The sequence below is a fragment of the Salmo salar genome, chromosome 03 (assembly GCF_965601325.2).
Source record: "Salmo salar chromosome 03, fSalSal1, whole genome shotgun sequence".
In the NCBI taxonomy this organism is placed as follows: Eukaryota; Metazoa; Chordata; class Actinopteri; order Salmoniformes; family Salmonidae; genus Salmo; species Salmo salar.
Window position 1 is genome coordinate 63,470,385 of NC_138293.1, and position 13,388 is coordinate 63,483,772.

Genomic DNA, 13,388 nt, shown 5'->3' on the forward strand with positions numbered 1-13,388 from the left:
ACCCCCCTGTTGCTCACATGTGGTGGTCTATAGGATTTCCGGGGGTTTCCCCGCATTCCCAGCATAAGGCGCTAGTAGATTCAGGCGCAGCTGGGAACTTTATTGATCGGTCCTTGGCCTATAGATTAGGGATTCCTATTGTTCCCGTTGATGTTCCCTTCCCTGTACATGCCCTAGATAGTCGTCCTTTGGGGTCGGGGCTAATTAGGGAGGTCACAGCTCCCATTGTTATGGTAACGCAGGGGAGTCATGAGGAGAGAATTAGTCTCTTTCTGATCGACTCTCCTGCGTTTCCCGTTGTGTTGTGTCTTCCCTGGTTGGCTTCTCATGATCCTACTATTTTGTGGCAACAGAGGGCTCTCAAGGGATGGTCCTGTCAGTGTTCAGGGAGGTGTGTAGGTGTTTCCTTAGGTGCCACTACGGTGGAAAGTCCAAACCAGGTTTCCACCATGCACATTCCCCCCGAATATGCCGATTTGGCAATCGCCTTCTGTAAAAAGAAGGCGACTCAATTACCACCCCATCGACCGGGGGATTGTGCGATAAATCTCCGGGTGGGCGCTGCACTTCCCAGGAGTCACGTGTATCCTCTGTCACAGGAGGAGACGGCGGCTATGGAGACATATATCACCGAATCTCTGAGACAGGGATACATTCGGCCCTCCACTTCACCTGTCTCCTCGAGTTTCTTTTTTGTGAAGAAGGATGGAGGTTTACGCCCGTGCATTGACTATCGAGGTTTGAACCAGATTACTGTAAAATACAGTTACCTGCTGCCTCTCATCGCTAGTATGACAGAGTCATTACACAGTGCGTGCTTCTTCACAAAATTGGACCTCAGGAGCGCGTACAACCTGGTGCGTATCCGGGGAGGGTATGAGTGGAAGACGGCATTTAGCACCACTTCTGGGCACTATGAGTACATCTGTCTTCCAATCCTTTGTGGATGAGATCTTCAGGGACCTGCACGGGTGGGGTGTAGTGGTGTATATAGATGACATTCTAATATACTCCACTACCCACGCTGAGCATGTGTCCCTTGTACGCATGGTGCTTGGTCGACTGTTGGAGCATGACCTTTACGTCAAGGCGGAGAAATGTCTGTTCTTTCAACAATCCGTCTTCTTCCTAGGGTACCGTTTGTCCGCATCAGGGGTGGAGATGGAGACTGACCGCATTTCAGCCGTGTGTAATTGGCCGACTCCAACCACGGTAAAGGAGGTGCAGCGGTTTTTAGGGTTTGCCAACTACTACCGGAGGTTTATCCGGGGTTTTGGCCAGGTGGCGGCTCCCATTACCTCCTTGCTGAAGGGGGGACCGGTGCGACTGTGGTGGTCGGCTGAGGCGGACAGGGCTTTTGGTAACCTGAAGGATCTGTTTACCACGGCTCCAGTGCTGGCGCATCCTGATCCCTATTTAGCGTTCATAGTTGAGGTGGACGCGTCCGAGGCTGGAATAGGGGCTGTGCTATCTCAGCGCTCAGGTAAGCCACCAAAGCTCCGCCCCTGTGCTTTCTTTTCAAAGAAGCTCAGCCCAGAGGAGCGAAACTATGATGTGGGGGATAGGGAGTTGTTGGCTGTTGTCGGGGCTCTGAAGGCGTGGAGACATTGGCTTGAGGGGGCTAGACACCCTTTCCTCATTTGGACTGACCACTGAAATCTGGAGTACATTCGGGCAGCGAGGAGACTGAACCCTCGCCAGGCAAGGTGGGCCATGTTTTTCACACGCTTTGTTTTCACCCTTTCCTACAAACCTGGTTCCCAGAACGTGAAGGCAGACTCACTGTCCCGGCTGTATGATACAGAGGAGCGGTCCACGGAGCCCACTCCCATAATTCCAGCTTCTTGCCTGGTGGCACCGGTGGTATGGGAGGTGGACGCGAACATCGAACGGGCGTCATGTGCAGAACCCACTCCCCCCCAGTGTCCTGTTGGGCACATGTACATTCAGTTTGATGTTCGCGATCGTTTGATCTGTTGGGCCCACACATCACCCTCCTCTGGCCATCCTGGTATCGGTCGGACGGTGCGCTGTCTTGTGGGGAAGTACTGGTGGCCCACGTTAGCTAAGGACGTGAGGGTTTATGTCTCTTCCTGTTCAGTATGCGCACAGTGCAAGGCACCTAGACATCTGCCCAGAGGCAACGACCGTGGTCACACCTATCGGTGGATTTCGTGACGGATCTTCCCCCGTCACGGGGTAACACCACGATCCTGGTCGTTGTGGATCGGTTTTCTAAGTCCTGCCGTCTCCTTCCTTTGTCTCTCTACGGCTCTACAGACTGCGGAGGCTCTGTTCACCCATGTATTCCGGCACTACGGGGTGCCTGAGGACATAGTGTCTGATCGGGGTCCCCAATTTACGTCTAGAGTCTGGAGGGTGTTTATGGAACGCCTGGGGGTCTCGGTCAGCCTTACCTCGGGTTTCCACCCCGAGAGTAACGGGCAGGTGGAAAGAGTCAACCAAGAGGTGGGTAGGTTTCTGCGGTCCTATTGCCAGGACCGGCCGGGGGAGTGGGCGTCGTTTATCCCCTGGGCGGAGATGGCCCAAAATTCCCTACGCCACTCGTCTACTAATCTTACCCCTTTTCAGTGTGTGCTAGGTTATCCGCCGGTCCTGGCACCATGGCATCAGAGCCAGATCGAGGTTCCTGCGGTGGATGAATGGTTTCGGCACTCGGAGGAGACATGGAACGCTGCCCATGTAAGATTACAACGAGCCATCAGGCGGCAAAAGGCGAGTGCCGACAGCCACCGCAGTGAGGCCCCGGTTTATGCACCGGGGGATCGGGTCTGGCTCTCGACCCGAAACCTGCCCCTTCACCTGCCCTGCCGGAAGCTGGGTCCGCGGTTTGTGGGGCCATTCAAAGTCCTGAGGAGACTGAACGAGGTTTGTTATAGGTTACAACTCCCCCCTGATTATCATATTAACCCCTCGTTCCATGTGTCTCTCCTCAGGCCGGTGGTGGCTGGTCCGCTCCAGCAGTCTGAGGTGCGGGAGGTTCCTCCGCCCCCTCTGGACATCGAGGGGGCCTCGGCATATACAGTACGAGCCATTATGGACTCCAGACGTTGGGCGAGGGGCCTTCAGTACCTCATGGAGTGGGAGGGGTACGGTCTGGAGGAGCGAAGCTGGGTACCGGCGGATGACATCCTGGACCCATCGTTAATCTAGGAGTTTCACCGCTTCCATCCGGATCGCCCTGCTCCCCGTCCTCCGGGTCGTCCCCGAGGCCAGTGTCGGCGCGCTGCTGGAGCCGCGCATCAAGGGGGGGGCACTGTCACGGCCCCTCTCCTTGTTCGGGTGGCGTTCGGCGGTCGACGTCACCGGCTTACTAGTCACCACCGATCTATGTTTCCTGTTTTGTGGTTGTTGGAGGTGTTTCTCCCAACCATGTTTTATTGCTGTGGGAGAAGTTTTATTATGGTTTTGAGTAAACACGTTTTTGTTTGCACTCATCCCTGTGTCCTGCGCCTGACTCCGCTACTTCCCTAAATGAAATCATTACACACTCATTTCTCTCTCTCTCTTTCTCACTATTGCGTATTCTGTTTCTTTCTTTCTTTCTCCTACTCTCTTTCTCTTTCTCTCTCTCTTTCTCACCCTTGCGCATTCTCTCTCTTTCTTTCTTTTTCTCTCCTACTCTCTCTCTCTCTCTCTCTCTCTCTCTCTCTCTCTCTCTCTCTCTCTCTCTCTCTCTCTCTCTCTCTCTCTCTCTCTCTCTCACGTATAAAGGGGACTGACTGGATAGTACACCTGTGTTGGCGGCCTCAGCCCATCCAGGGAAAACTGGAAAAGGCTTCTTTGTCGGCTGTGGCCTAAAGTGACGGTCCACCCCTTCCACCCCTTCCACTCTACCCCTAAAATCAATCCACTTCCCTCTCTCTGTACAGACCCAATCTATATTAGTCCCCCCATCCCTATCCTTCTGTCTAGTCCTCTCTTTATCTCTCTCCCTCCCATCCTCGTTCCCCTTTTCATGTCTTCCTCATCCCCCTCTGCCTTTTCTCTCTATCTCTCCGTCATTCATTCTTCCACCCTCCTCTACATTTGTCTCTGTCACAGCACCTTCTGCTCCTATTCTATCTCCCTCTGTCTCTCCATCATCTTCTCTCTCTCTCTGTCTTTCCATCCTCTTCTCTCCCCCTCTCAGTCTCTCCATCCTCTTCTCTCTCTATCTCTCTCTCTCTCTCTGTCTCCCCCTCTAACCTTCTTCGGTGGATAAATGGTTCCGCTGTTGATGAGTATCTGTGAGTATAGGCTGAGATCTCAGACTGTGGTGTTCCTTCAGGAGTCATTCGCTTTTTAACTGAGCATTATATTTAGTAGATTTATTCCACTGCTGCGCTGGCGGACTTCGCTGGAGTCAGATGGACTTTATCTTGCAGCCCACCTTTTCAGATCCATAGCATCTCCACAGGAGAGGAGAGGAGTGGAGGATATTAGGAGGGGTGCACCCTTCCTACCCCCCTGCTTGCCGCCCTGATACCTATCATCCCAAATAACCTCTGGTTAGACTGATATGAAGGGGAGAGAGAGGAGAAGGCATTTATAACAGGATCTGTTTCACGTTTGCTTAAACAGACAATTGGTTCTCTGGTGCTTGGTTGGTAGAGCATGGTGCTTGGCATTGGCCAATATTGTGGGTTCGATTCCCCGGGGCCACCTATATGTAAAATGTATGCATGGATTATTATAGAATTTTTTGAAAAAGTTTAAACGATACTGAACAAAAATATAAACGCAACATGTAAAGTGTTGGTCCCATGTTTCATGAGCTGAAATAAAAGATCCCTGAAATGTTCCGTTCACATAAAAAGCTTATTTCTCTCAAATGTTGTGCACAAATTTGTTTACATCCCTGTTAGTGAGCATTTCTCCTTTGCCAAGATAATCCATCCATCTGACAGGTGTGGCATATCAAGAAGCTGATTAAACAGCATGATCATTACACAGGTGCACCTTGTGCAGATGACCTTAAAACGCTAAAATGTTCAGTTTTGTCTCAGAACACAATGCTACAGATGTCTCAAGTTTTGAGGGAGCGTGCAATTGGAATGCTGACTGCAGGAATGTCCACCAGAGCTGTTGCCAGATCATTTCATGTTAATTTCTCTACCATAAGCCGCCTCCAACGTTGTTTTAGAGAATTTGGCACTACATCCATCCGGCCTCACAACCATGCTGTCTGCACTCTAAATAGTTCAACACAATAAGAGTATTTGGGAAAAAAGAGTTATCTTGAGACAAGTGACTCTGAAAATCCCATTTATTATTTAAATGTATTCAACAATTCAAAAAGATAAAATTAGATAGACAAACATATCATAGATTTCATTTACAAGCTGTTTGTTCTTATCATCATCTCTACAGAGGCTCCCCTCCCTACGCAATGCAATCTCATTGTCTGCTGAGTAAAATATCTGTCATTGGCTGTAGCACAGAATAACAGAAAAACAACAATGTAGCAATGGCACGGCGCATGCTCTGATGCAAACACTCAAATACACCAACACACACATTCACCCACACACACGCACACACACACACATGCACACACACCCACACACACTCAAACACACACACACATACACACAATGCTAAGAAGCCAAGTCACTCACACACTCACCCAATCAATGTCATTCTAAAGCAAGCTGTCAGCCCGCCATGTTGAGTAAATATTACCATAATGCTTGTATGTATCAGTGAATATGCAGCTAATGAACGGATGACATCCAGTAAAGCCTCAGACACTGAAACAGAAAATCTGCCTCGCCATAAAAACTTCCCACCTCTCTCTCTCTCTCTCTCTCTCTCTCTCTCTCTCTCTCTCTCTCTCTCTCTCTCTCTCTCTCCCTCCTTGCTCTCCCTCCTTGCTCTGCTTGATATGTTTTACTTCACCACAGCAGAGTGCTCGAGGACGAAGCTGAAGTAATGGACACTGTTTTTTATAAAATAGGTTGCTTCAGAATCCGAATATGTGGCTTCATTGATGGTGGAGGATATCTACTTAACTAGAACGTCTAATATACATTTGAGTCTATTTTCAACCCACTTTGGCCCTGTATAGACAAATAGGATCGGGGTACAGAGACGGGACAAGGGGCAAGGATAGAGACTGTAGATATGTTGGATGGGACAAGGGAAAATGTAATGTTGTATCTGTATAACATGCTTTGCATGAATAACATTCAGCCACATACCAGGTCTGTGTTCCCACAGCATCACACATAAACAAACACCATGTGATAGCCAGCTGTCAAATGCAAGAAATCATATATCGTTAGAAACCATAATGACAACTTTCATTTCCATTTCTCAACTAAAAGCTTCTGAATCACAATCAACATCTCACAAAACCATTCTCTCAAAATCAAGTTTTTTTTCCTCACAAGGGACAAACATATTTTTAATATCCTCTTTTGTGTAAATATACGATGTAGTAGTATCTTTTACAAAAGTAAAATACTGACATTCTAAGGAAAAGCACACAACGACAAGATAGGACAATTTCAGTCAACAGAGTCCATACAGCCAACTGTTATGGAGAGGAGATGATGAGGCCGGATCCACTTGGCGTTAGTTGGTTTAGTTTCCAGTTTGAGGAAAAGGAAAGCGAGGAGCAGCTGACAGGTTAGAATTCTGATGAGGAGGGCACCGCTCTCTACCAAGCTTCACCCCCCACTACTCCCTCCCCTATCATCGTGTTCTCCCTCCCTCCCTCCCTCCATCACAGCAAGGCAGACAGGCAGGCAGGCCGAGCTGAGCTGGAGAACCTTGATTTGGGGCTGATGTGTTTTATAAGCAGAGGTTGGTGTGATGATGGAGAGAACCAGGAAACTAGAAAGCATTCTGGCTTTTAACCCCTTCCTTCCCTCATTACAACTCTTTCTCTCAATCTCTTACTTTCTTGTCTTTCTCTCTCTGGACGTGCCACCTGCGTGGGTTCAGTCGGCGTAGAGGATGAACCCAGAGAAGGTGCTGTATTTGTTGTTGTTGCCGCCGTGAGCCTTGCCCCCGTCCAGCTTGATGTAGACCTCGTCGCCTGCGTCTAGGTGGAGGATGACGCTGTTGGAGGCGTAGTCATAGTTCTGGTCAGCGTCCTGGGCGATGGCACTGGCTCGCACCTGGAACAGAGAGGAGAGGAAAGAGAGGATGTATGGGTTAGAGAAACATTCTGCACTTATTTGATCTGAAATGGAAGTCATTTCTGTTGTCATGCTTTGATTTTGCCTTGTTCACGAAAAGAACAAGCGAAGGGTCAGTAGCCTTCTGGCGCATCACACACCACAACATGATTTTAATTAGGCTGTCATTGGTTCATCGTTGAACGTTCGGAAATGAATTGAAGGCGGAGAACCGGGGTGTCGGGTCAGATGGTTGTTGTCTCTGCTCAAAGCGCTGCTCAGTGTTCTCCACCTGAGTAGACATTCTAAGAAACCCAACAACGGGTCTCACTCTCCTGGTGACCTGGCTCTAATATACACTTAGAAATAAAAAATGTACCATCTAGAACCTTAAAAGCTTTTACTGCAGTGGGCGAAATCAGGGTCACACGGAGTGTTTCTTGGTGGTCTTAAACAAATCTACTTTGAAACAAAGTATACACCTCACTCACTTGGTTATGGGCTTGGAAAAAGAAGACCCCTGTACCATGTCAGATATAGAGTTGAAATGTATTACATTTTTGAGTTTGTATCCACAATATTACACGTTATATACATCACAGAAGACTGAAATATAACAAAACCTTTGATATAGAAATAACGGATTTTCTTTTGTTTTTTTCTATATAATGTTTATAAATTATGAAAAATATGAATAACATTCCACCCATGAGGCCACTAGGTAATTTGACTGCAGGAAAGGGCTACAGGGTAATTTGTCTGTCCCCATAGGGGAACCCTTTGTTGGTCCCAGGTAGAACCCATTTTGTTCCACCTCTGTGGAAAGGGTTCTACATGGAACCCAAAATGCTTCTACCTGGAACCAAAACGTTTTTTTTTTTACCTCAAGCCAAAAAGGCTTACCCTTTTATCTAAGAGTGTAGAGGGAACTACTGAGGAGTTACAGTGAAATACATCAAGGACACCCACCTCACATCAACTTATAAAAAGTGAAAAATAAATCCCTATTCTTTAGTGAATGAGAAAATACTGTGAAAGTAAGATATGTTGTAAGTGTGATTGAATTAATAAATGACTGTAAATCTACCATAGCAATTGCATTTATGTTGACTGTAGCCTATGTGGTGAGTATGGTACTGCCAGCCTGGCAGTCTGAGAATTTGGAGCTGGGTCTTCCTGACCTATGGTCCTGGCTAATTAAGCTCCATCTGAAACGTTCTCTTCTCTCCTGGGAGAACGGTGTGGGCTGTAGTGAGAAACGGGTGCCCTGACAGTAATAACTGTGTGTGTGTGCGTGTGTGTGTGTGTGTGTGCGCGCGTGCGCGTGTGTGTGTGCATGCGACACAAATAAATACTTTTAAAGTTAACCATTGACCATTCATGTAGAGTTTAACGAAAAGAAACTGAAGTGCAGCAGATTGTACTGCACTGAGACATCACATAACCAGTACACAAGCACAGAAAGATAAGGGCCTAAATAAATAGCATCAGCACCATACATTTTGGAAGACCAAAGCATCTGAGATATACATTTAGTTGCCATAAACCCTGATATTGTCTGTAGCTAAGAATCTTTTATAATCTGTCCAATGTAAAACACAGCTGTCATAAACTCAATCAAACTACTCTTTTCCCCATGCATTTCTTCTCTAAAAAGCATTGGATCTGAATCTGAAGTATGGGCAGGGTCCCAGATCTGGTGTGCTGCCTGGCTGCCTGGTTGAGCAGGTGGCAGGGATAAGATGGGACAATTAATTGGCCCGTTTAACCAGGGGCCACACACAATGGATTTATTGACACATCTGAGGGCCAGGGGGCTGGCACAGACCTCCTGCAACAACACACTGATGGGGTTTAACCCTGTAGACCTGTCAGTGATTGTCTGTGTGCCAGAGTTAGGGGAGAGCGGGAGAACAGAGGGATGGGTGTAGGAGTAGAGAGAGACAGGGAGGGAGACTTGCTGTCTAATGAATCTATGTATTTCACTTCCCTCCCTCTACTACTGCTGTAATTATGAGGCTTCCATGTGCCTCAATTGGTAGAGCATGGTGCTTGCAACGCCAGGGTTGTGGGTTCGATTCCCATGGGGGACCAGTACAGGAAAAGTATAAACATGAATCTAGTGAATGTTGTTCTGGATAAGTGTCACTTAATATGTCTTTGTTTTTATCTTTTCCAAGTTGTGAGAGCAGATAGCAAACCATATGCATTATGTCCTGTAATGTCAATCTTTAAATGTTTTACTAGAAGGTAGTCTATATAAAGATAAAGTCATCAAAAACATACATTATCTGACAATTTCACTGACATTTTAATTGGAGAAACATAATATGCACATTGTGAAAATGCAGTGAAAGCTAATTCAATGAAAGCTAATTCAATGAAAGCAAAGTGATCTAATGCCCAATAGCTGTGATGGGTTGTGAGTCACTACAAGCAACAGGCAGGGACATTGAAGCTGTCTATTCAATTTAATCAAATAACAGAGTTTGAGTCAGTCCCTAGTCAGTGCTGAACAAAGTGTTTTGAGAGATACATGTATTGATTTGACACATTGTGTTTAAAAACCTGTCCAAGCTAAGCCATGATGTGAGGGACAATGCATGATCAATAAATCATGAAATTTACTGAAAACTTCCCATCATCGCGGGCATAATGGCAACTGTCAGAGGAAGGATATTTTGTCCTCTAAAGGCTTTAAGAAATCAACCAATATGAAAAAGATGGCCATATTTTTACTCCTTCTAAGCTGGGAAAACTTTTGTCCAGTCTTCCAAAGGAGTTCGATGAAAGTCTTTAGAAACTATGAAAGACTAGAACTGAGTGAGAGAGAAATGGAAAGCTTCTCAAAGGGCATGTGAAGAAGACTTGAGAATACCTCAACTACCTCAATTACCTCAACTACCTCGTTCCCCTGCCCATTGACTCAGTACTGGTACTCCTTGTATATAGCCTTGTTATTGCTATTTTATTGTGTTACTATTTCCTTTTTTATTTAGAAAATATTTGTCTTACTTTTTAACTCTACATAACTCTGAATGGCTTTGTAAGTAAGCATTCCACGGTAAAGTATACACCCGTTATGTTTGGCGCATGTGACCAATAAAATATGATTTGATTTTTAGAAGAATGCCAACTGCAAGATCATTTTCAACATTGATAGGGCACACATCCACTGCTAACACCTCATGTGCCTGTCATCCCCTCTCGTTAGCAGGTCTTGTGACAGACGGAAAAGCTTCACTTCTTCACCATGGAGACAATACGATAATACAATATTTCTCATGGAGCAGCATTTTATCTACTGACATCAGTGCTTCATCGCATTCATCACATTCAGGCATCTTGGAAGCCTTGCCAGTCCTTTGGAATCGGCCTACTTCTTTGACAGCTGGGTTTGAAGCACCCTGCTGACCATCAGACAGTCACGATAATGAGAATCTGTGAAATCTCAGTGATTTCATGAAGCCTTCTCTTTAGTTTATCTCCCTCTTGTCTGTTCCACTCGTCTCACAACAGAGGAAGAAAGTAATTGTGGCTGTTGAGACACAATCATGCCAGACACCTTAGATTATTCTCAGCCAGAATAAGAGGAATGTTCAGTAGCAGTTGTCTGTAGCTAAGACATTCCAGCTTGCATGGAGATCTTTGCCATATCGGAGAGTACTTTCAAGGTGAAGTACTCTGAGTAATGCTATGAAGGTCTATGCCAAACAGTTATGCTGAAGCCAGCCTTAAAAGTGTAGGTTTATATATGGCACATTGTACTACAGGCATATATGAGTCTTTTTTCATTGTTTACCATCCTGATTAAATCTTAAGGCTCATATCGATGTGCAAACAAAGCTCTCTCTCCTGATCCGTAGCAGCAGTCGTCCACTGCATATTAATATGAGATGATTCGCCCTGAGCACACAAAGTCAACACGTTCTTATTAGAAGGTTGCTGCTTTGTGCCAGATGTGGGCGGCGGATAGGGACTTGGTTGGATCTGTCTATGGGGATTTTGATGAAACTTCTTCAAATATTTCCGTTATTGCATTCACATTGAACTCTGGGACCTCTGATATCAGAGGTGTGTGATATGACTCGCTTCAACTCCTTGTGTTAGAAAGTTAAGGAAGTCAACTTGCCAAGGACTATCCATAAGCTAGTAGAAATCCAATGTATTTGTTCTCAGCAACCATGGATTACAAAGAATCTGACCACGCTGTAGTGATATTAAATAATTGAGATTGAAACTGTCATTCATTGCTCAATTCATTGTTCATTCTCTATTTGTTTCACTCAGTCACTGTTGTACACAATGACAGAGAAGCCACATCATTTACCCTCACACTGTACTCGGAACAACTCACAAGCTGGAAGCGCAAGCCATAGGTTAGCCTTTAGAAAGCGAGCGAGAAAGAGAGAGAAAGAGGGAGTGAGCAAAAGAAGCAGCGAGATGGAAAGAGAGAACAAAACGGCAACTGGCAGAGCATGGCCTCAAAATAGAATACGACGTGGAACTTTTGACACAACAAACAAAGTGTGAGCGCCCAGCCCAGCCTAGTCTATTCCAGCGAATGCAAATGGCCCCAGAGTCGTCTGACGTTGTCTCGTCTCGTCTCCCCCTGCCGTGGCTGCTGAAGCATGTTAGCATCCGTCACATTGTCGCTGTGATGTCTCTGATTGAATAATGCTCTGCGTGGTACTGGAACACTAGAGAGAGATGGGAGCTGAGGGCTGAGGCTGGGCTGCCTCAGCTTAATAGATAATGCCCCCCCCCCCCAGACTCCACAGTGAATACCACTCCACTCGACTTTGCTCGCATTCTGAATTCATTTGAATATGAATGTGGAGTTTATCAATAATGACAGCACTCGTACCTATAATAGGCCTCTGAGATGAAGGGATGACAGCTTTTTGCATATTCACTGTCCTCTGCTAAAGCTGATTAGTTCTACGGAGTTGGGAATCATGTTGAGTTGAGATGGCATTTTGCATTATCCTATAGCTAACAGGCTGAAATGCCTAGTGTTGTGTTGTTGTCTTGAGTGCCAATACAAAAGATCCAAACAACCCATTGAAATATTGTGCTGGAATAGTACCTTGTTGGCCTAGCTGTTTGCTGGTGTCAGTAACAGTCCCTCTCTTGGACGCTCTTGAACACTGATATGTTCTCTCCCGTAGTAGTGACAAGGACATGTCTGGATGGAGGACAGCTTCTGACGTTTCTCTGGCAGGGACTTGTTGACTCACCATTAAGCTTCCATTCTTTAAACTTCGCTCGCCTCTTTCTAAATCCAAGTGTACCGCCACCTAATTGGGTTTGAACACCCAACCATGAGCCGCATGCCTGATGGCAGCTTAGCCACCTTGTCACAACCCTGTCACATCTCCTAACCCACTCCACCAACTCACACTCACGCACACAGACATTTGCGCAAAGACACACACACACACACACACACACACACACACACACACACACACACACACACACACACACACACACACACACACACACACATACAAACCTAGTCAAAAGACCGTTGCCCCACACATTTTTGGTGTCAGCTGTTGTTCTGAGCAAGGTTGTCATGGTGTGAAAAACTTCCATTCCTCTTTTGTGTTATTGGTGTTTTTGTGGTAGAAACATGATTAAATACATGATAAGTTGTTGAGAGAAGGAGATACGAGAGAGCCACCATCTGTCAAGGAGAAGGAGAGAAAGGCTTTGTGCATTAATCACCGCATCTGTACTGTTTGTACCTTCAGGGCTTTTTTCCCTGGTAACGTGAATGCCTTTCATTGCATGAACCTCTCCACAGTTTATACAATTGTTTATATAATGCCAAAGTGTCCCTCCCACTGGGTGTCAAGGCAAATCAAAATGCATTATGTATTACAACAACCACTCGGGATGATAATGACACAACAAAACACATAGGCAATGGATGGGGCAACAGTGATAACAATGGGGCTGTAAAATCCTCTGGCTTGTTGATGATGCTGATGTATTGGCACAGACTTATCACTGGGAAAGGGGAGGAGAGGGGAAACAGAGAGAGGTAGAGGGGGAAGGGTAAACTCTGACCTGTGTGTGGCCCAGCCACTCTTGCCTGTTTGTGACTCACTCTTGTCAGTCAAATACTGTGAGAAATGCTCAACTTTCAACACTGCTTAGTCTCAATCCCCTCTCACTCCCTGCATCTTGGTAACACAGTGTTTTTAGGGTAGAATCTGGTGACACGTTGAACCCTTGCACAACATAAAGCAA

General features: G+C 46.2%; 1 protein-coding gene across 1 annotated transcript in view; it reads right to left on the reverse strand.

Annotated features, from left to right (window-relative positions):
• Positions 1-5,251: 5,251 nt before the first annotated feature.
• Positions 5,252-13,388, reverse strand: part of LOC106601038 (C1q-related factor) — a 28,208-nt gene continuing 20,071 nt past the window's right edge. Inside the window, exon 2 of the mRNA XM_014192909.3 lies at positions 5,252-7,127. Coding sequence (XP_014048384.1) covers positions 6,948-7,127 — 180 coding nt within the window. The 3' untranslated portion in view covers positions 5,252-6,947. The remainder of the gene's footprint in view (positions 7,128-13,388) is intronic.